The 24,853-nt window shown below is 37.3% G+C and overlaps 2 protein-coding genes across 4 annotated transcripts in view; one reads left to right on the forward strand and one right to left on the reverse strand.

Annotated features, from left to right (window-relative positions):
- Positions 1–2,556, reverse strand: part of afg1lb (AFG1 like ATPase b) — a 26,122-nt gene extending 23,566 nt beyond the window's left edge. For both annotated transcript variants that reach the window (XM_081379309.1, XM_081379308.1), the window contains exons 1-2: positions 2,198–2,556; positions 523–764 (exon numbers count right to left, since the gene is read on the reverse strand). In XM_081379309.1, the coding sequence (XP_081235435.1) occupies positions 523–764; positions 2,198–2,306 (351 nt within the window). In that variant the 5' untranslated portion in view covers positions 2,307–2,556. The remainder of the gene's footprint in view (positions 1–522; positions 765–2,197) is intronic.
- On the forward strand, positions 2,299–24,159 carry snx3 (sorting nexin 3). Of its 2 annotated transcripts, XM_081379311.1 has the most exons (6): positions 2,647–2,862; positions 7,771–8,130; positions 9,740–9,773; positions 21,170–21,265; positions 21,557–21,681; positions 23,333–24,159. In XM_081379311.1, the coding sequence occupies exons 2-6, from the start codon at positions 8,054–8,056 to the stop codon at positions 23,436–23,438; spliced, it is 438 nt and encodes a 145-aa protein (XP_081235437.1). In that variant the 5' UTR covers positions 2,647–2,862; positions 7,771–8,053; the 3' UTR covers positions 23,439–24,159. The 2 variants fall into 2 exon arrangements, with proteins under 2 accessions (XP_081235436.1, XP_081235437.1); XM_081379310.1 differs by lacking the exons at positions 7,771–8,130; positions 9,740–9,773 and having other exon boundaries at positions 2,299–2,862.
- The last annotated feature ends 694 nt before the right edge of the window (positions 24,160–24,853 follow it).

The following is a 24,853-nucleotide window of genomic DNA, read 5'->3' on the forward strand; positions in this document are numbered from 1 at the left end:
ATTTATTCATTCCTGGCATCGCACTGTTCAGTTCACCTAATGAAGTGCCCTTTTTGTCCTAAATAATCAAGGCTAGAGCACATCGCAGCACATGTTTGTGTTTATTTCCCAACATTAAAAGTGGAGCTGGGAATCTCTCTCCCAGACAATGGCGACCCCTCATTACTGAAAAGAGGGATAGGTGGGGTGTCCTGACTCAGTAGGGGGCTGTGCTGTGATCCAGCAACTGCTTGGTCTGGTCTTTCCTCCCACTCTCCACCCCCACAAACACAAACAGGCTGAAGCTGCTTTGACCTACAAATAACAGGCCCACAGCAAATTAGGCAATGGCCCAGTGCAAGTGCTGGGGTCTGTCTGAAAGTTGGACTGCTAAGTTTTTTCTTCACATTCGTAAACATTGACAGAATGCACTGCTCAGTTTGGCACACAAACCATACCTCCTGTGTGTATTCTTTTTCATTTGAATTAATTTCTTCAGGAGTCAGGACTGCAACGTTTTATTCTACTTTCACTTGGTTTTACCTTATTCTCCACTTCTGAGGTGGGTTGACTCTGTGAGCAGTCTTTAGGTCGAGGGATAGGGACGTTGGTATAGCCTGTCATCACTCTGTTTAACTGTTCTAACTGAAGAAGAGCAGCTCTCTGTTGAGCGTCCTCTCGCAGCGAACCAGAGAGGACAAGACTGTCATAGTGGCTGACGAGTCCGACACGGGCAGCCCAAGGTGCTGATGTAGATGTTTGTCCCACAGGTAATGTTGAACACCCTTAAGAAAGAAAATATGACAGTTGTTAAACATGTATCTGACTTGTATATACAGTAGTAAGCAATATTTTAGCACTTATTTCACATTATACACTTAATAAATAATAATTTATCAAATAACCCAAAAATAAAAATTCTGTCATCATTTACTCGCCCTTATGTTGTTACAAACCTGTATGAATTTCTTTCTTCTGCTGAACACAAAAGATATTTTTGAAGAATGTCGGTAATCAAACAGTTGACATTGACTTCCATAGTATTTTTTTCCCTACTATGGAAGTCAATGTCTAACTGTCTGTTTACCAACATTCTTCAAAATATCTTATTTTTAGTTAGTGTAATAAAGAAACTCATACACACACACACACACACACACACACACACACACACACACACATACATATATATATATTACATGTCTCTACCTGAATACATTACAGTTAGAACTTACTTTATTTGTAACTTTGTTTTAAACTGTATAAATCTGCACCGAATTTCAGTGCATCCCTAATGCACATTAAGTTGCATGTTGTATTTGATAAACGCAAAACAATAGATTAGTAAAACAGCTATCACGTGTGTAACAACTTTTTTTTTTTTCTTGAAAAAAGATCAGTAAGCACTGCAATGCATAAAGGGACAGTTTACCCAGAGGAGGAAAGAAAAAAAACGACTGCAGTGAATAGCGTTCTGTCAAACATCCGCTTTAGTGTTCCACAGAAGAAAGAATGACATACAGTACGAGTTTGGATTAATTTTAGTATGAGTAAATGATGACAGACTTTTCATTGTTTGGGTGAACTATTTGTATCAGGCAAATAAAACACACAAGTGGCCTTACGGTCTATTGTTTTATATATATATATATATATATATATATATATATATATATATATATATATATATATATATATATTTAATTGAAATATTATTTAATTAATAAATAATATTTCATTTTATAATATATAACAAATATATATTATAATAAAATAAACACAAAATAAGTCATACTGCCTAGAGAAAGTGTTTTAGTTGCATAGCCTAATTTATATGTTTGAAAGATTATATGATATAGGACATTTAAACTTAAAAGACTTTAAATTTGGGGAAAGTTCAAGAATTGTGTTCTTAAATACTAAATATTTCTACTGCACAATAAAAAGTTAATCAACAGCACATTTATTTTTATAATAATAAAAATAATAATTACAATATTTTAAAAGTAATAACCACGCAAGTTAATAATCTGATCTACAACATGGTTATTACTTTTAAAATAATATTAATATATTATTATTACTTTTACTATTGTTGTTGTTGTTGTTATATATAACTTGACCAGTCGTTACCTAAAGAATTATGACTTAAACGATTTCCCGGTGTTTGCACGTGTTGTCAGCACTGACCATATGACAGAAGAAGGTTTGTGCTCACCTCTACCTGCCTTCAACACTTCACACCAAACTCCTTTCGTCAAACTTGTCTTTTTAAATATTAATCTTAAAAGACATCGCGTTGTACACCGCGACGCGTATGTCGCCATGTTGATTCAAAACCTAATAACTTTATTGAGCTCCTTACACTGACACGTTACGGTGAACTGCTAAATGTTGTTCTTTCGGGTTTATATAAGTCACATAAGAAATCTGTAATGTAGCAAACACGTTACATCTACATAATACATATATCTTTGTAAATATAAGTTACAACTAATAATATTGGCACATGACTGAATGAACGCTACTCTACTGAAGGTTATAAATAGCCATTTTAACCTATAACATTCTCAACTTAACAAGCCATGGCAGCTTTTATCCAATCAAAGCCTAAGAATATTGCCACGTGATCGTGCTGGTATGTCACATGTCAGCTGTTCCTCAGCTGATCGGAAGTGCAATCGATAGCTGCTTGTTTGCTCAAACCTGTGACGGGAAGCGATGGCTGAGGCCATAGCAGATACGAGAAGGCTGTATACTAAACCACAAAACCTGAACGATGCGTATGGGCCGCCGAGTAATTTCCTAGAGATTGATGTGTCCAACCCCGAGACGGTTGGCGTCGGTCGGAACAGGTTCACGACATATGAGATCAGACTGAAGGTGAGCAGCCAATGCTGGCCTGACCAGACCAGACAATCACACACTGATCTTACTAATGCTTAAACACACTTGATTGAAAGGAGTGCTAATGGTACATATCACAGTGTGGTTCATTCATGTTAAGAATACCACGACTTGCTTCCAGGTATAACTTTGTTTATCTTGATGGCTTGATACATTTTTCCATGACAACGTAACTGTTTTCGTCTTTATTTTGATTTATTATAAATGTGGACTGCAAGTCTCTGGTTAGGTGCTCGGAATGGTTCCCTCAGAAATGAAAACTGTCATAATTTACAGACCCTCATGTTTAGCTAACCCAAATAACTTCCTTTCTTTTGTGGAACACAAAAAGGAGATGTACCTGAGGCTGTCATTCAATACACTGTAACTCAGATCCATTGGAAGTGACAGGTGACTGAAGCTGTCAGTACTTAACATTTAGCCTAAAATCTCTTTTCTTTTGTGTTCATTAGCAAGAATAAGAATCATACAGGTTTTAATATATATATATACACACACACACACACCCGTTCAAAAGTTTGGGGTCAGTAAGATTTTTAATGTTTTTAAAAGAAGTATCTTCTGCTCAGGAAGGCTGCATTTATTTGATTAAAAATACAAACAAAAACAGTAATATTGTGAAATATTATTCCAGTTTAAAACAGCTGTTTTCTATGTGAATATACAGTAAATGTAATTTATTCCTGTGATGGCAAAGCTGAATTTTCAGCATCATTACTCCAGTCTTCAGTGTCACATGATCCTTCAGAAATCATTCTAATATGATGATTTGATGCTCAAGAAACATTTATGATTATCAATGTTGAAAACAGTTATTTATATTTTTATTTCATGATGCTGTGACGAATGGAAAGTTCAAAAGAACAGCATTTATCTGAAATCTAAAGCTTTTGTAACATTAAACACTAGTAAGAATTTTAATTTTATTTTTGGGGGAAATAAATAAAATAAATCAATACTTTTATTCATCAAGGATGAGTTAAACTGATCAACAGTTACTGTAAAGACATTTATAATGTTAGAAAATATTCTATTTTAAATAAATGCTGTTCTTTTGAACTTTCTATTCATCAAAGAATTTTGAAAATAAATTGTACACAACAGTTTTCAACATTGATAATAATAATGAATGTTTCTTGAGCATCAAATCATCATATCAGAATGATTAGAGTAATGATGCTGAAAATTCAGCTTTGATCACAGGAATAAATTACAGTTTAAAATATATTAAAATAGAAAACAGTCATTTTAAATTGTCATAATGTTTCACAATATTACTGTTTTATTTATTTATTGTTTTTTATCAAATAAATGCAGCCTTGGTGAGCAGAAGATACTTCTTTTAAAAACATTAAAAATCTTACTGACCCCAAACTTTTGAACGGTAGTGTAAATATATTTTTTTAACCATCCCTTTAATTATTCTTTTTGACACTGACCTTAAAACCTTTGTAAGCCTGACATTGTAATGATCAACTAACTTATGTTGAGCAGTGGAGTGCTTAGCTTAGTAGGGATGTCTACAAATGACATGAGAATAAGCAGAGTTTTGAGACAAGAGTTTCAAGCTGTTATGTGTGTGTAGATAGTGTGTGACCACACCCCTATGTGCAAGGCCAAGATAATGGGGCTTATAACGGTAATTTTGAACCTGGTTGACGTTAAAGTACTGTTCACATCATCTATACTAAGTGAAACCTTTCAGTTTGCTTTTAAAATGCATTATTTATTTATTTTCCTTATTCTTGTCTGTTCATGCACCCAACTTAAACAGATTTGATTTCTTGCATGTTTCAGGGATTTGTCTCATGATAAAATTCATCTGAATTCACTAAGCAAATCCAGTTTATTGTGAAATTTCCCACACTTACACGCGTCATTCCTACGACATGAATCAGCTTTCCGATATTTGCACTGACAAAATGCTTACAATCAGGGCTTGACATTAACTTTTTTGCTAACCAACCACTGTGGCTAGTGGTTTTCCAAAGTTACTAGCCTCTCCGCATTTTCACTGGCCACAATTTTGACATTAATACCATGGAAGAAAACTGCCATATAGATATTTTTAATATCTCATAATTTGGCAGCTGCTGTCACTTTAAAGGCTGGGAGTGGGTCAGCGAGCGTCTGTCGGGATAGTTTTTGCGGAGAATGAGTGCTGGAATCATTTCAGTATCGATATCGGAAAACCGATATTTTTGACAACACACTACATTGCTCTTAGTTTATTATTTCAAATGCCTTTTTTAAAGACTACAATTAAAAAATGTACAGTACCAGTCAAAAGTTTGGAAACATTACTATTTTTAATGTTTTTGAAAGAAGTCTCTTATGCTCATCAAGCCTGCAGTAAAAAAAAAAATTATTATTACAATTTAAAATAATGGTTCTCTTTTTTAATATATTTTAAAATGTAATTTATTTTTGTGATGCAAAGCTGAATTTTCATCAGCAAGTACTCCAGTCTTTGGTGTCTTATGATCCTTCAGAAATCATTCTAATATGATGATTTGATACTCAGTTATTATCAATGATGGAAACAGTTGTGCTGTTTAATATAGTTTTTTGGAATACTTTTTTCAGGATTCATTGATGAGTAAAACGTTAACAGCATTTATTCATAAAAACAGCATTTATTCAAAATAAAAACATTTCTAACAATATAAATCGTTACCATCACCTTTTATCAATTTAACGCATTCTTGTTGAATTAAAGTACTAATTTCTTTAAAAAAAATAGTTATTGTTCCCAAACTTTTGAACGGTAGTGTATATTGTTACAAAAGATTTCTATTCTAAATAAATACAGTTCTTTTTAACTTTTTATTCATCAAATAATCCTGAAAAAAGTGTCTCAGGTTATAAAAAAAATATTAAGCAGCACAACTGTTTCCAACATTGATCATAAATCAGATATTATCAAATATTGATTATAAATCAAATATTAGAATGATTTCTGAAGGATCATAAGACACCAAAGACTGGAGTACTTGCTGATGAAAATTCAGCTTTGCATCACAAAAATAAATTACATTTTAAACTATATTAAAAAAGAGAACCATTATTTTAAATTGTAATAATATTTCATAATATTACTTTTTTTTTTTTTTTTTTTTTACTGCAGGCTTGATGAGCATAAGAGACTTCTTTCAAAAACATTAAAAATAGTAGCGTTTCCAAACTTTTGACTGGTACTGTACATGTTAAAATTCGACCCGCCAACGTTGCTAGTAGGAGTGGCTGTGTAAATCCACCATATTTGGCGGCGGGTGTTATCGTCAAGCCTCGCTTACAATCGTGATTTGTTGGTTAAATTATTTGGAATGTAAGAGGAAGTTTAGAGTAGTGAGAGAAAGACACACGTCATCTCTTTTGCATTTCTTTGTGTGTGTGCTGTTATGCATGGACCTTACGACAGATGAATGACTGACGGCACAAATAGCATAAAACCCTCTTTTTTTTAGTGGCTAATCTCCAACATTATGGTAAAAAAGTGTTGTTATGGTACATGTAATTCAGATATCCAGGGATGCTATGAATGGACAACTAAACTAGCAAATGTTAAATATTCCTCCAAAAGCAAAACATCTTGATACATGCAAATAGGAAAGGAATAGAATAATACAGTATTGTGAACGTTTTTAAAAATGGGAACAATTGATTTAACTTTCATTTTACTCTTCCGTAATATATTTTCTCCGTCAAATACAAGGACTACATATATGCGGCCAAAGTTATCTTTACAAAGAAAAAAACACACACACACACACACACACACACACACACACACATTATTTACCACAGTTTGCATCTAAAGATGGTTTAAAAAATGTTCCTCATTTTTTTTAAGTGTCAGATTTAATGCTATGTCAACTGTCCGACGACTTGACTCTTTGGTGTAATTTTTTCAACATAACACTCGATTCTTCAGAGGTGTTGTGCTTTCTTTTTTAAATTACTTCAAATACGTTATTAACTGCATTTGTTACTGCAAATTACTGTCAGTGTGAACGTTACATTTGTGACATTTGACCTTGGTGTAAGTGTGTGGCCTAGTTAGGGCTGGTGTTCTAGAAGTCACCCAAGAGGTTAAAGATTTGGGTTGGTCAACAAAAGTCTGCACTGACTATGACCATTGTGCACTTGAGCAAGGCACGTGTTGTCCCTGCAGCTTAACATTGTGACACTGCATGAAAGAAGAATTCTTTTCTTTTCTAGAATTCTATTCTTGATACATTTGTAACAAGTCGTCTTACCTTCAGAAGTTTCGACGAAAGACTAAATGCTCATCAGACTCAGATATTGTTGTTGAAACTCTTCCCACTTTTTCTTTCCCTAAATAGCCTAAATTCTCCTTTTGAAATGCTATACTTTTAAAAATGAAGCTCTTGCCTAAAGGAGGCGGAGGCGAAGACAAGACATTGTCACATCCCCTTACTGTCCTAAGCAGTCATTTTCCACAACTGATAAGTTGTGACAGGTGCTGTTGCGTCTGCTAATAGGCCACTGTCTTCCCAGCTTTCCTATAGTATTTTTAGCTTTCTCCTACCTACAGAGCGAGCCAGCGCCTGCCATTAGCCCAAATCTAAAGCTACTGTACTTGATTAGCGTATAATAATTAGCATATGCGTGTAATCAGTATTATTGTGTGTCTCTGAGTCGGCGGTGACCCTGTTTTGCATAAGGGAACACCCCACACATCCCTCTCACGCTATCGCTCTCTCGCTCTAGCCCTCAAGACCGAGAGAAAGAGCGGAGCTGTCAACTTTTGATTTGCTTCTGAAGTATTCCGATCGCAACAATGAGAGGAGATAAAGAGATTCTGTTTGTATTTGTCATAGTAACACTGCCTGTGTTGATTACATGCTTTTGTGTGCCAAGGGCACTATCTTTCTTTTAGGCTCTTTCGCACCATCCATGCACGCTTTCTCTCTTTTGCTCAGTGGCCAACCATTATCCTTTCCATCGTCATATCCCACATCCCATAGATGATCCTGGCATGGTAAGTGAAAGAAAGAAGCCAAGCCATATTTGTGTGTGTGTGTGTGTGTGTGTGTCTTGGAGAAGGAGCGAGAAGCTTCTTAATCCCTTCTTTTAGAGTGGAACGTGTGAATGACTATGGGGGTGCAGACCTCGTCTTAACCCCCTGCCAAACCCCCACTGGATGGCACAAAACGTGCCCATCCCCCGTCATCTCCTCCAGGTCTCGTCTCAGGATGGGCATATCTCTTCCTCAGTTCAGTGAGTGCAGGATTCTTAAAGTTCTGTTTGTTTTCATCTGTAACGTAAAAGGTACAATTAATTTATCCTCAGTCCATTCCAAGCATTCCATTGAATGCAAAATGTAAATATTTTCAACATAATGAATCAGGAATAAAGTTCCACAATGACAAAAAAAAAAAATTATCCATACTTGTGCACTATATTCCAAGCTTTATGGAGTCATATGATAGCTATGTGTGAGGAACAGGCCAATATTGAAACCATTGTTCAATAAAAATACCAAAGCTGATCTTACTAGCTGCGTTTCCATTACCTTTCAAATTGCACAAATTGAAATTGCGAATTGAAAATACGCCCAATGGAAACACGTCAAACTCTCATATATTGCAAAAAAATATTACGCTTGCATGAGGTGGTTTTTCAGGCGGTTCAAAAAAGGAGTATTTCGCAAAACTGCATTGGAAACAGTTTTTGCGCATTTACAGTTCACTTAATGTAGATGGTGCAGTGTGTTTGGATAGAAGACGAGACAGATTTCTTTATTAAACTCATAAAAGACAAAATAATTATGGGAATACTGGATTCTAAACCACTAAGAAATGCCACAATCAAGACCTCGAAGCTGATATGAGGGAGAAACACCCAGAAACGCCTCATACGCAGCTGCTACCAAGTATAAGAGTCCTTCCTTACCATTAATGCTTGGATAACACACATACGTCTCCTTCGATTAATAATAATGGCTAGTGGGATATATGTAAACCTCCAAACATCCGTCGCCATGATTTTTGGAATTATCGCTAGAGGAAAATATGACGTTTCAGTCGCATTACATTGGTTGATGGAAACACCGTCATTTATCAATAGTTTTTATCGAAATTTAGAAAATATCGAAAAAGTTTTGCGCAAATCTGTAATGGAAACGTGGCTACTGACTCAATGATCCAGTTGCCGAAGTTGTGCCGAATTGTGTCTGTTGCTCACACAAAGCTAACACTGGGTTAGCTTAAAAAAAATTAAGCAACCAGCTGCCAATAAGCAACCAATAAAGTACTATTCTAACTTATAAGAAACAAGGTCTCACAGTTGTATGTCCCTGAAGTCAACTAAACTCAAAACTCCTTAGCAGTTATTGATATTTAATTGAACAAACCTAAACAAAATGAACACTATTCATGCAAATGGTGAGTGGTGACTAAAAATAAAACACTAAATAGAATTTAAGTGATTGCAAGGTGGAATAGTTCTGCCTCAGATGGTTTTGCTGAACTCAGTGAGCTGAGAATCAGTGATCAAACCGAGCATGCTAAATAGCCTATACCTTCACCACCAAACTTGACATAACAAATTTAATATTACAAGTTGCTCATACAAAAGTTGACTTTACTTACTTTTTTTTCCTACCTTTAAAATAGAGTGTGTCTAACAAAATAGAAGTTGGATTATTATTGCAGTGTATCATATACTTCAGAAGTCACAAGTTGTGTGGACCACTCTTATGCTACTTTCATGGTGCTTTTGCATTCTCTTTGAAGCCTGAAAGCCTCAGTCCCCATTCATTGTACTTGTATGGGAAAGTGAGAGCAGTACAATAATTCAGAATCTTTCCTTTTGTGTTTTGCTAAAGAAAGAAAGTCAAACGGGATTGGAACAACATTAGGGTGAGTAAATGACAGAATTTTTGGGTGAACTACATCTTTAAGGTCTGTTTTCTGCCTAATTTCCCAGTGTGTCAAGTATCATCTTTTGCTCATGAAAAAAAATTTTGCTTTATCTCATAATATGAAGAAAGTACCTTAAGCAACTGAATATTGACAATCTTTCACTTTATGGATTATGCAACTTTGTAACTTGGACGCGTTCTTGGAATAGTTTTATTGGGTTTGTCACACACATTTAGAGCTCATATTCACATGACCAAAGCAGGAACACAGATAAAGACTTTCAGTATATGCTGATATAAGCTCTGTTTGTTGGCTTCTGTTCATATAATTTCTTATAAAATCCATATTGTGTTTACATTGCTAAAGTTGAGTGACATGATGAGACCACAGACTGTGCACGAAAACCATCCTAGGGAGGACTTCGGGATTCAATGTTGTTTACAGACAGGAGAATCCTCAGACACCCCCCCCCCCCCCCCTCTGCTTTTTTGTATACAACACTCTCTTTCCCTATCCATCTTTCACTCCCTTCTTCACCTCCTCCTCCTCGTCATCCCCCTTTAATTCTTTTTTTCCAATTTCCAAAAAGCCCTCTCTCTCGCTCTCCCTTTCTGCCATTACTAAAAATGGCTTGCTTGCCTGGTTGTCAGTCCCAGTCAAGTGTAATCCAAAGTCTACAGCATCCTCCCCGACAACTATTTTAATGGTAATGGGCAGCATATTGTATCAAGGCTACCATATCCTACTTGAGATGACAGTATCAAAAGTGGGAGTTGATGCTATTGGAACAAAGACAGGGGGCAGCTTTTTGCCAGAGTGAGGGTGTTGGGGTGGTGGGTGGGTGTGTTTGCGTGCATGTGTGTGTGAGAGAGAGCGACTTGTGTGTAGAACACGGAGGGGGATGATGGTGGTGGGGCGCGAGTGCTCTCATTGTCCCTCTGTCCTCTTCTCTTTGGAGCTATGATGCGATGAGATGGCATTGTGCTTCCATTTTTGCTACTTTTATTTTGAAAAAGAGAGAGCAGAGCGGAGAGATGAAATGCTCGCTCTTAAACTTGACTTGATCCGACTCGCTAAAAGCTAATGCATAGCCAGCACAGAGCCCTTACGCTGGGTGAGGTGACCTCTCTCGGCTGTTTTTTCACTGCCCTCTCTCTCCTCCTAATGAGGCTACACCATTGTCCCCCGCACACACATGCATCTAAAAAAGAGGAGAGAGACCGGGATTCTGCCATCTCCTCATATCGGCATAAGCCATGTGGAAGCTTTTAACAGTGTGGAAGAGTGACTAAAAGAAAGAGCGCTTTTAGTGCACCTTTCACACAATTGGCTATTTTTGGGTGTTGTGCATAAAATGCACCTGGTCTTTATCTCCCTCTTTCTCGCTCCGACTTTTTCTTACTCGGGCAGTCTGTCCCATTCTTGACAGGTTGTTTTGTTTTCATTTTGACATTTTTAGGTTGTTTTTTAACCTATTTTGTTTGGAGCATTTAGAGAAAATTATGTATTGATACCTTGACCAAATCTTGAAGACAGAATCTGTGGCTCACAATTCTGACCAACAAAAGGACTGTTTGTGCACATACTTTTTATTAAAAAAATTAAAATTAAAAAATTTGCAGTCGGTAGGATATCTTAAATATTTTTTTTTTTTAAGAACAAGTCTGCATTTATTTGATCAAAAATGTGGTTATGTTGTAAAATATTCTTGCAATTTAAAATAACTGTTTTCCAGTTTCATATAAATGAAATGGCAAAACTGAATTTTCAGTATTATTCTTTATTATATTCAGCATTATAGCATTATTATATTATAACTTCAGTCATCAGTGTCACATGATCCTTCAGAAATCATTCTAATATGCTGATTTGGTACTCAAGAAACATTTCTTGTTTATATCAATGTTGAAAACTGCAGCTTAATATTTTTGTAAGAACCATGATATATTTTTTTCCAGATATCTTTAAAGAATGGGATATGGTGGCCCCGTAGTGCACAACACAACAAAATTTAAAAAGCAAACATTAGTTCACAACAACGAAATTGAGCCACAACGAAAAGAATCCACAAAACAACGGAAATGAGCCGCAACACAACGGAAATGCTCCCGACCACTAGAGGGCTCTCGGAGCGCGGTAAAGTTTTCCTTGCCATTGTTCTATAGAGTCAGCAGTCTAAATATATCAATACCACAATTAGTTGTAACAGTATGTAACCATTGTATATCGACATAAAATATTACTTCAAAATTACCTACATGAATTATAGCTGTGTATTTATACTCAAGAATGCTTTGACCCGCTTCCACAGCGCATGATCCCTAAGGGAACATCTGGTAATTCCACCAAGTGGTTAAAACTATATAATGTATAAAACTATATAATGTATACCTCTTCCATTGGTGAGAAGTGAAGCCAACAGTGTCCTGATATGGCGCTGACATCTTTGGACCTGAGTCTGCACAGTAGCGATCTCTGGACTCGAGTCTGCACAGTAGCGATCTCGGGACTCGAGTCTGCACAGTAGCGATCTCTGGACTCGAGTCTGCACAGTGGCGATCTCGGGACCCGAGTCTGCACAGTGGCGATCTCGGGACCCGAGTCTGCACAGTGGCGATCTCGGGACCCGAGTCTGCACAGTGGCGATCTCGGGACCCGAGTCTGCACAGTGGCGATCTCGGGACCCGAGTCTGCACAGTGGCGATCTCGGGACCCGAGTCTGCACAGTGGCGATCTCGGGACCCGAGTCTGCACAGAGGCGATCTCTGGACTCGAGTCTGCACAGTGGCGATCTCGGGACCCGAGTCTGCACAGTGGCGATCTCGGGACCCGAGTCTGCACAGTGGCGATCTCGGGACTCGAGTCTGCACAGTGGCGATCTTGGGACTCGAGTCTGCACAGTGGCGATCTCGGGACTCGAGTCTGCACAGTGGCGATCTCGGGACTCGAGTCTGCATAGTGGCGATCTCGGGACCCGTGGACCTGAGTCTCGTTGATATATTGATATTTTTTATGACAGTGGCATGGAAAACTAACTTTACCGCGCTCAGAGAGCCCTCTAGTGGTCAAGAGCATTTCCGTTGTGTTGTGGATTAATTTCGTTGTGTTGTAAACTTGTGTTCTTTTTAAATTAGAACAGCATTTATTTGAAATGGAAATATTTTGTAAATGCCTTTACTGTCACTTTTGATCAATTTAATGTGCTTGCTGAAAAAAGTATAAATTGCCTTAAAAAAAAAACAACTTTTGAACAGCAGTTTATTTTAAATGTATCATTATATTGTAGTGCTTGCTGTGACCTAACAAGATAATGCATTAAGTTTCCAGCAACAAGCTATATGCCTTGTCACTTGTCACACTGAATGTGTACATGTTGTATGACACAACATACTCCTAGCCGATCAGAACATATTTAATGTTTAATACAGCTATGTAGAGCAGGATTTGGCACCAGTGAGCTTTCACTGTGGGCAGGGCTACTGAGTGCAAACAAATAGAAACCAAGTGATCAACAAAATGTTGATTTCCCACATGCGCAGCTGTCAAAAACTCTGATTAACATGGAAGACGGAGCTTTTATTGCTTGATGCATTATCGCAGCACTCTTAAGTTTAGCCGCAGTGTTATGATTTATGATGAGAAGGCTTGGTTTGTAATGAGTCCTGTTAGTGGCCAACTAGAGAGAATTAAAAAACAGACATCATTAAATATCCCACGGAGCTTACAGAATTAACATAAAAACCACCCAAGAGAACATAGCTGACCATCAGAGAGTCTCTAAGCATTTGATCGTCTCGTCTAACACTGAGTCTCATTACCTGCCAGTTTAATCATGTCATACCATTCCCCTCTCCATATGCTCACAGGTATTGATGGACCTCTTGAAAAGCCCCGTCTTAGCCACAGCGCAAGGCTGCTGTCTTAATGAATTGGGCTGTTTTCATCTGCTCATTGAGTGTTTGATGTGTAAGGGCTTCCGTCTGTGTGGTTAACTTTGGTTGCCACGGTAATCAGGCCCTTTGTTGGGCTGTTTTGTTTGCTTGTCTCAGGTTTGATTGAGATCATTAGCAGTGAGGGGAGGACAGTCAAACTCTTTGGAGTTTACATCTGCAGCTGTACACAGTGTCATGTACCCCTCCTTTCTCTTTGCACACGCACACAAATACAACACTGCTCTCGTCACAGCATTTTCGTTGAAGTGTAATTAGTGGTGCTTGCAAGCGTCACTATTACTATTGCTCATACTTGGTGTGAGGGATTTGAACAACCCCCTAAAGTAGTAAACTATAGCATGCAACTGTTCCAGTGAAGTTTGCACTAGGGACAAGACTGATGTGTTAAAGGTATAGCGGAGGATTTTTTACTTCCGGGTGGATAGCCTATACTATTGGTCCTCCTAATTGTCAATCATTCTGGTGAATCAATCAAACTTTTCAAAAAGTGGAGAGGGCGGGTCTTATCTAAAATTCGGAAAGATCCTCCGCTATACCTTTAATCATGCAGCTTGTTGTGTAATATTACTTTTGTATTCTGTTTAGTTTTTGGCAAGCAATCAATAAGAAAATAAATAAATGTATATATTTTAAAGGGCACCTATTATGCCCCTTTTTAGAAGATGTAATATTGGTCTTGGGTGTCCACAGAATGCATTTGTGAAGTTTCAGCACAAAATACGCCACAGTTAATTTATTATAACCATTTGAAAATGTAATTTTTGGGGCCTGTTTTAAAAAGAGCTGTTTTGGCGTCTACCACTTTAAATGTAAATGAGCTGCATATCCCCGCCCTGCTGCTGGACCCAGATGATGAACAGACTCCGGCACAGAATAAACACGAAAGAGAATGGACTAAACGTCTCGGAATGGTTATTTGATACATTTCTGTACTTACAAAGTTTTAATCGCGTCCCTTTTGCCATTATGGATGTGCAACACACACACACACACACACACACACACACGAACTGTGATAACGTTCGCGCAATTTTTTTAAACTACACACACACACACACACACTACTGTGAAGTACAAACTAATTTTTTTATTTATTTCTTAAGGGGAGGGAGATAGACGTTTATATAGCCTACTGTCTATGGAGATAGAGCAGACCTTAATTTATTTACATTTGTAAATGCTGCAAAAAAATGCCTACGTGACATAAAACTGTCTGCCGTTGTTTGTTGAGACATCCTATGACGAGTTGACGACGACAATAAATAGCTTTAGACGCATTTGTTGTTGAACTGGCTGACATCGATTGAAATGACTATTTGCTCAAAAATCATAAAATACACTTACTTTTTCTGGAGGTGACGTTGGATCGCGAACTGTAGGCAACGATCCACACTCTAGGATTAACTTTGACCCTCGTTCACTAAACAGTCAGTCAGAAAATGAATCTCGTATTTAGGAAGTTTAAGTGGTGCCTTTTCTTCATAAATAAAATCCATCCGCTGCGTTTTCAGTGGCTCTGATGTCACTGAAGACTAGTATGTCCATTACATCCCACAACACACTTCTTAGGAGACATTACCGGCTGTCGCTGAGGATGCAGATCACCGAGGGCGGGGTCTATGCCAAAACCAGATGTCAATCAAATCACGTCGGTGGGGCTTAGCTCATTTCTACGTCACAATGAGGAAAATCTAGAACAGGGTGTTCTGAGACAGTGCTTATGATTTATTGAGATAGTAAAAAAACTACTGGGTGGATTTTTATCATTCTAGGGTGGTTTTGCTCACACACTGCCAACACACATTTATGTTCAAACACCATGTAAAAGTGAATTTTGCATAATAGGTGCCCTTTAAAATGTTATCATGTATTTATTATGTGATGGCCAAGCTGAATTTTTTTTGCAGCCAGTACTTCAGTATTTACCTGAGATTTGGCGCCAAATTACAGGTGGAGGAATATGACTTTAGAAAGATGGCTGCATAATTGTTTTATTTCTACACCGAAATCGGTAGATCTATTAATAAAGATTTTTGACCCTTGTTGTAGGGATGTCAAATGCCCTGATTCTAAGAAAAAAGAAAAAAAAGTTGATGGTACCAGCATTTCTGCAGTACTAGTAGTATAGAGTACATACACTGAACAAAATTATAAACACAACACTTTTGCTTTTGCCCCATTTTTCATGAGCTGAACTCAATGATCTAAGACTTTTTCTATGTACACAAAAGGCATATTTGTCTCAAATATTGTTCACAAATCTGTGTTAATGAGCATTTCTCCTTTGCCGAGATAATCCATCCACCTCACAGGTGTGGCATATCAAGATGCTGATTAGACAGCATGATTATTGCACAGGTGTGCCTTAGGCTGGCCACAATAAAAGGCCACTCTAAAATGTGCAGTTTTACTGTATTGAGGGGGTTTCTATTTACATCGTGTTTTTACAAGCGCTGAGTAGGCTTGCTGCGATAGTTGGTGTTACACTGTGTTCAGCCGCACACCGATTACATCACTTGCCCATCGCGCACTTGCCAATGCTCATTGTTGTTTTGATTTTTTATAGTAATAAAAATAATTTAGTTCAGTTAGAGAACAGACTAAGAATTAAAAAAATGAACATGTCTGCTTAATTCAGCATGAGCTAAACAAGAGTCGTAGCACAGATCAGCAACAGGAGTCAGATTTAATTTATCAAGTGACGAGAGTGAGGCCAGCTGAGCTGACTGACAAGACGTCTTGATGACTGAAGATTTGGTTTCAAAACGTAATATAAAAGCGCCCATTTGGCAATATTTTGTATTTAAACCCAATTCTGATAGGGAACCTGCAAAGGGTTAGTTGTGTTTTTCATTAAGAATAATCAAGAACCCATAATTCAAGCAATTGTTGTTAATTCAAACATTGTTGTTAATTCAAAATTCAGATAGTTTTTGCACGCTCGCGAAACTTTTCATTATAACCAACATTTAAGCACAATGTAAATTAATTGTACAATTTAAGCCCTATTCGGATGGTAATTTGTTTTTCTCATGTGGACAACCATAAAAATAAATTTGCATGCCACCTCAGTTATAAAACTCATGCTTTTGGATGGCGATTTATTCACGGTGGAGGAGTGAGTTTTGTGACTATGCAAAACAGTTGCATAGAACATACCTGTCTGACTGCCAAAAATACACTGAAATTGTCAAGTTGGCACATACAGTAAATAGCTTGTCCTCAGTAGTGTATTATATCAGTTTCAGTGACATTTGGAAGAAGGGAATTCAGCCATCCATAGTATATCAGTGAGGATAGAATATTGGCAACTTTTTAAAACCAGCTGTAGAATTGGTAAGCTTGTCCTTTGCCAAGTACTACAGGGATCCTCTATTAGAAGATGTAAGTCTGACAAATTTCTTCTTTTGCAGTAAGGGGAATAGATGACGAACTTATTTGGAATGATTTTTTTCAATCTTCTTCTTTCTTTCACCTTCTTAACACAACACTTAAGCCATAGAGTGAAATAAGAAACAAAACTTGACCTATTGACACCTTCATAGGTCCTTTTCATTTCTGTGTGTGCATTTTAAGAAGTTTTCTAGATAAATGGGCTTTCACTGAACTAATCCTGTTCAATAACTAACTAACTCTTCCTCCGGTGTGACCGCACACCACATAATAGTCCCGAAACTATGACATTATTGTCATGAGTGTGTGTATTAAATTACCTGTTACCGTGATCAATTGACATGGGGATTAACTTCTTTAGACCTGCTTACTTAGTGGAACCTAAACCCAGTGGTCCAGCCATTCACACAGTATTAGCAAGCACCTCAGCAAGGTTGCTACTAAATGCTTCCTCAGCACTGCAGTTACCCTGATCTCATAGCCGTTGAGTTAATCCCCGTCTCATATGACCGCGTGGGTTGAAGGAATGTCCAAGGGTTATAAAAATTCTAACTGTAAGGTTAGAGAAATTATTCATTAGGTTACTGCAAATAAAAATTAAACTTAAATGAAAAAATTAGAAGATATAAACACTTGAGGGGGGATATTTCACCGCAAGTGTTTTCAGAATTAAAATTCCTGTCATTGTTTACTCGCTTTTTATCTCACTTTTATGTCAAGCCATATTAAGTCGTAATTTAAGTTGTATGTTTTGCGTAACACAAACAAATATTTTGAAGAATGTTTCTAACCGTTTTTGTCCATTATACCTATCATTAAACTTTTTAAAAGGGACCTATTATGCCCCTTTTTACAAGATGTAATACAAGTCTCAGGTGTCCCCAGAATGTGTCTGAAGTTTCAGCTCAAAATACCCTACAGATCATTTATTATATCATGTTTTAAATGCATTTTTGAGTGGAAGGAAAAATGCAATTAGCTGGTGTTCCCCGCTCCGCTTTCCAGAAGAGGGTGGAGCCTGTACAGATCCTGCCTCCAATAGTCTGCAAAACCTAAAACATCTGTTTGATTTTGAATTGATTATCATCTCTATCACGCTCACGTGACATTGCAGTTCTTCATCATCATGAAAGTTTAGGTATTATCTGCATGCGTTTTAAAGCAATATCAGTCTAAACTTCTGATATATGGTTTTCTGAGCGCACACATCCGAAGCACGTGCACAGAAAGCTGGATGTCAGACTGCGCGTTCTGTGAGTATTAAACTGTTCTCTTTCACGTCTCATTGCGCTTAAAGGGGTTAGTCCACCCAAAAATGAAAATTCTGTCAGTAATTACTCTCCCTCATGTTGTTCCAACCCCGTAAGACTTTCGTTCATCTTCTGAACACAAATTAAGATATTTTTGATGAAATCTTGAGAGCTGGCTCACTCCTCCATATGCTTCTATGTAATCGATATCTGCCATCCCAGAAAAGTTAGCAAAGACAAAATAGTCCAAGTGACTGCAGTGGCTCAACGTTAGGTTCATCAAGCGACAAGAATACTTTTTGTGCACCTTTTGTGTAAAAGCGCAGCGCTTCTGGGTTGTACGTCAAAATGTAGGCTCACGACTAGCATCGGCCAATAGCGAGCCTACATTCTGACGTACAACCCAGAAGCGCTGCGCTGTTACACTACGTGAACTCACTCAGAGGCCCACACAGAAGAAAATGAATAGTTGAATAAAGTCGTTATTTTTGGGGGGTTTTGCACACAAAAAGTTTTCTTGTAAACTATCCCTTTAAGTTGTGATGAATTTATATATTTGGAAAGAGTTACAATTCTGTTTAAAAGTTTGGGGTCAGTAATAAAAAAAGAAAAACATTTAAAAAGTAAAAAAGAAAAAAAAAAATTTGAAGAAAAAAAAACATGTAATATTGTGAAATATTACAATTTAAAATGTGTTTACTTTAATATATAGGCCTAGCCTGGCTAACGTTAGACCTCTTTCTCATTGAGACGTGGTCTGGACACCACATGTTCATTTTCTCGTATTTGAGGCGTGGTTTACGAATGCCCAGAGCCGTTTATTGGGCGATACGAATGTCTATCAAATGCGCCTGTACGTAGCTCATAGCCAGTCGTTTCAATTGTACCAGATCACGTATGTAGAGCGACAGAAATTCGACGAGGAAGAAGACGAAATAAACTTGCGTTCTAAACTACTTAGAACACCATCTAAGGCTGCATCAAAAGGTAACTTCGCGTCTGATGCCATGTTGGATCCATAGATATAAACAAACTGCTTCGGTGTGTCGCATAGAGGTCGTCATCGTCTTGCTGCTCCCTCCCCGTTCTGTGATTGGTTCCCTTTTTGAGGGGAAAATCTGGTCCATGGTGTCCAGGCTGCCTAGCAGCGTTAATAAATATACAAGAAGAAAAAAACAAGGCAGCATGGGGAAACCCAGGCTAATATAGGCCTATATAAAAATGTAATTTATTAAGGATGCACCGCATGCATCAAGGTATATGCTAGCTAGTTTATTGCTGCATCATCAAATCATCTTCACTGAATGGACTGGATCCATTTAACATTCAACCGGCCTACATAAATACAACAGGACAAAGATACATATGAATATTATGGAATATTATGCTGCTGTCACTTTAAGAGTGCTTATCCAATATACTGATACACGCGTGTTTTATAACTCTTTACGTTCACTTTAGCCATAACCGACTGTTTTTACTAGAATACTCACCAAGATGGGCATTTTGATATAATTCTGTGTGATTCTTTTTTGTTCAAGTGCATGAAGAAGCAAAAGAGAACTTAATTCAGGATTTGGTTGTGCTGCTTAATATTTTGTGAAAACTGATTTTTTATGAATAGAAAGTTCAAAAGAACAGCATTAATTTTAAATTGAAATTGTTTGTAACATTATAAATGCCTTTCCTGTCACTTTTGATCAATAGAGTACATCTTTTCTAAATAAAAGTATAAAAAAAAATTCTTCAAAAAATCTCAATGACCACAAACTTTTGCACGGTAGTGAAGCTTAAAAGGTGCAATCAGTAATTTACTATTATGTTACAAATTATTCACTCACACGAGACTCCTGTCATGTCACCCATCATGGGTCGGGTCACATGATCAGCTAAATACAACTTGTTTACTATCTTCTTTTGTTACTATTATCACTTTAGCTTCCTTAACAGTTTAATGACGACTTACTTCTAACACCGTGACAAAAAATTAGCGAGCACATCTTCAGTGAAACATTGTTTAATGAGATTAGAAGAAAAACAGATATGGTCAGATTGGGGAAACAAGCAGAGATGGATAAAGATTGAAAAAAATAGAGATGGGGGGGAAAGCTGAAGTAGTGAGTGTTTCATCAATGTTCCTCATTGTGTGGAGAGAGCTACGTTTTCTGAAGGGACCCTCTCAAGGCTAAAAACATGACTTGGAAGCAGCTGAAGAGAGATGGAGGGAGAGTGAGCGATGATAAGAGGAATGGTCTTGGGGTAACTGAGGATCGATGAACATTTCAACTCTTCCTGTCCAATTAGGGCCCACGTGAGACTTTGTCCCCAAAGCACACATTCATTTATTCGTTTAACTTACTGTCTCCTCCACCATGTATTCATCTGTCTTGAGTCTGCCTCGAGCAAATATTGATCTGTACTTTTATTCCCATCTGTATGTTCGTTACTTGTGCTGCCTTTTGCCTCTTCAGCTTCTCATTGAATGCTGTCATCGGGCTGTTCTTTTATTTCATAAACCTCGCCTCTCCAGTGACCCTGTTTTAGTGTCTCAGTGGGCCTTTTTGTGGACTTTACCTATTTATTTAATGCTTTACTCTAATACTGAACTGGGTTTCATTGAAGTATTGATGCTGTTCAGCTGCACTGTCAGTCCTTCAAACTGTTTTCAAGTTTCAAAGGTTTTCAAACTACTTTTATAAAAGATGTACTGTAGGTCTTTTTTTTTTTAAACGGCCTCTCTTAATCTGAGATTGATGTGATGTTTCTGATGTTGTTCGTCCGTTCTTGTTCTCCACAGACAAACCTCCCCATATTCAAGCTGAAGGAGTCACGTGTCCGGAGGAGATACAGCGACTTTGAGTGGCTGAGAGGAGAGCTGGAGAGGGAAAGCAAGGTGAAGGATGGATGAGTGAAATGGTAGTGTTGGTTTGGTTGGAACATCGCACGAATGCTCAGACTGAGGCATTTTATCATCCTTCCATCCTACTGCATACTGTCAGACTTGTTGTAAGGGTCCAGTTCAGCTAGATACATTTAAGTATCTAGTAGTAATGTTTTTTTTTTTCAATCATTGGATTGGAATGATTCTGTAGTTCAGGTAATGGCGTTTGAAGTGATTGTAAGAGACCTATGATTGCATTTGGAGATGTATGTAAAGTGAATAAAGTTCTTGTATTTCAAACAGGTGGTAGTTCCTCCTCTTCCTGGAAAGGCTCTGTTCAGGCAGCTCCCATTCCGTGGGGATGATGGTATATTTGACGACTCTTTCATCGAGGAACGGCGGCAAGGCCTAGAACATTTCCTCAACAAGTGAGTCACAAGATCCTCCTGACAAACATTAATCTTTGGGTTTACCTTCACATTCAGTTGAGCCATGCGAGTAGGAAAAGACAATTCATCTAAATCACTATAAAACGGGACAAAATTAACTTCAAATTTAACAGTTGACAGGTTTATTTTTACAGACTAAGTACATTTTGTTAATTTGGCAGATTCTTCTATCAAAAGCTCATGACTTTGGAGGTGCTAGCACCATGTTATACTGTTTGATTGCAGCATCTTTATACATTCAGTTCTCAATGCTAAAGTACTTCACTAATATTTACAACCTATAAAGCTGAATTATGAGCAAAATGACGTCAATTTTTTTTCAAAAATTAGTCTTTCATTCAAAATGTTCACAAAAATATAATCTTTAAATGGAGTAAAATTGTAGCAAAAAGTGACAGCCTATTTTGCCCATATTGAAGGTTCCATTATTATTGAAGGACACTGTATGTATCCATGATGCATTGTGGGAATAAAACTATTTATCCTTGTGATTTTGTTCTTGATATGACAAGATTTACGTAGTCCTCTACTGCGTGTCCTTCCTCTTCACTTCTTTTGGCCTCAGCACATCTGAACTGTTTCTGTAAAGAAGAGTGAAGCGGTTATCGTGATAACGTAACACAAGAGTTTTTCCTCTTTCCGCTAATTTGGAGTTTTTAGGTTAAGGTACTTCAGTGAAAGAGAAAAACATACACTTGCCAGCCTTTGTGTCATCCGATGTCTTCCCTCACACTTTTTTTCCTTCTCTCATAATTACCTACAGAATGATCAAAACTGATGAGAGGCCACAAGTGCACCAGCTTTACTTTTTACATTTGTTTTATTTTTGATGTGTAATTTATGATAATTGCGAGTGAAATTACAGGCATGCATACCTTTTCCCTACAAGATGTTGTGTGCACTCCTGCTTATTTTTGATCCGAGGTGCCGTTCCCCCGACGACTGAGACAATAAAAGTTACAGTTCGATTGTAATTATTTGCTGTGATTGCAGACTTTGCCATTATCTTTGTTTCATGTGCAAATGCGCCGGCTCTACCTGTTTGAATTTTAATACGAGCCGAACAGCTGTAAATTAGGTTTGAAGAAAGAAAGGATATGGAGGTAATTAAGATAGGTTTTTTTTTTTTCTTCAACCGAAAATTCCTGAATTAAATATCATTGTTCGGTACTTATAGCACCTGGGGAAGGGGGAAGCATGCCCATCATACTTCTCGACTATGTATGTGTGTGGATTTGAACGGCATGTCTTTATATTGCCTCTCCCAAACCATCTTGACTTATAACATCATGGGCATCATGTCATTTTCGAGGTGTGAGTGTCCTTTTTTATTCCATTGGAAGCTGGAATAGAGCTAATGGTAAAATAATTAGTTTAATTAGCATGATGGCTCATTCTACTTTTTTTAAGATATGCGTAATTAAATTTTGATATTATCGCTCTGAAATTCAAGCTGGATGATTTATGATCTGAAAAAAGATGCAGCGAAACGTCACAGCCTCCTAATAATATCTAAGAGTTGCATCTTGATTGGGGTCAAATCTCTCATCAAACCTCTCCCTCTTCAATGTGCATCCTTGCATAATATTTTTATGATGGCTAATGTGCCTTTTCTGGTCTGATTTTCCAGAGTGGCTGGTCATCCATTGGCCCAAAATGAGCGCTGCCTGCACATGTTCCTACAGGATGAGTCCGTGGATAAAAGCTACACCCCTTCCAAAATTAGACAAGCCTGAACCGGTCTGGACTCTACACACACATGCACAAAAAAAAGAAAGAAAACATGGCCCACAAGCAATAAGAAATGTTTGAATCATTCTTAACTGGAAAAGAATCTTCGCATGAACCATAGGGCGTCCAAAACATTTACCTGCGCAGAACACGAGACGACAAATGATTGAAAATGTTAATCTAGAATTAGTCATTGTATCCCTTCACTTTTACAACAGTACGGTTTTAATCTGTCCTTATAGATAGTTTCGGTCTCTGATTTATAAATCCATATGTTAATATTACCACTTTAAGTCCAATCGAACACATTCTTGTGTGTAATTAACTGTGGTTAAGAATTATTTATGGTAGTTTTGTCTGAGAGCACCACTAGCTTTGATATTTGTAGTACAAGATCAAACGAAACAAACCAAATAACTATATCACAATTATGCAAGCACTATATCACACACATTGGCATCCCTGTGTTACTGTACTACCTACTTATGTTGCTTTTAATGCTGAAGAACACGTACAGAAGCTTACCGTGCAGGATGCACTTAATTGGGAACCTCTTTGATTGTGTGCCGTGTGTCCCACTTAGCTGCAGACAAGTCTGTTTTTACTGTGTAATGGTGTTGCACAGAAACACAGAGAGTTCTGCCTACATTGCATGTTTCCAGATTTGTATACTGCTGTGCCATTGTTTTGTTTATGAGAATTTTCCAATAAAACGGATCAAACACACGCACACATGATGTGGTTTGAAAAACGAAAGCGCCTCTGTTTGGCTCCGCTAAAACTTCTTTTAAGAGATGATCCTAGCATTAGAGTGGTTGTAGACATTCATTCTGCCTTAAAAGGTTTTTCCTTTTCGACCATCAGGAGTTTGTATAAAGTGAGTCACTTGCGTATATTTTGATATTCTGTTAGACTAGGGCAAGGTGATAAAAATATCAGTATTGTATGCAAGAATTGTAAAAATTAGCCTTACACTGAAATGAATTGCGCCCAGTTATTGTTCATTCACACAGCACATGGAAATTTGAATATTATACACAAAACAAAATTAAAAGACACTAAGTTCATTTAGTTATCGCACATTTGTTATTTGCTCTATGCTTTATTCAAATGCATTATAATTTCATGCTACCAAGATGAGTGTAATTTAGGGCATTTCAATCTTACTGGTAAACAGATACTTCTTAAAAGACAGAATGCATTTAGTCAAAGATTTTCATTGATCTTCTAAGAAAGACTGAGGCAGGTAGTTGTAAAAAGGATAAATTAGTTTCAATAGGAATGGTTACTCAGACGGATCCTCCTCGAATGACCCGAATGTAAGAGTAAAATAAACTTTTTTTCCATTTAAGACAGACAGGGTTTGGCTTGTGAATTATTGGCCAATTATTAACTATTTTTTATATATTATTATATAACT

This window comes from Scardinius erythrophthalmus (genome assembly GCF_964197995.2).
Source record: "Scardinius erythrophthalmus genome assembly, chromosome: 11".
Classification (NCBI taxonomy): domain Eukaryota; kingdom Metazoa; phylum Chordata; class Actinopteri; order Cypriniformes; family Leuciscidae; genus Scardinius; species Scardinius erythrophthalmus.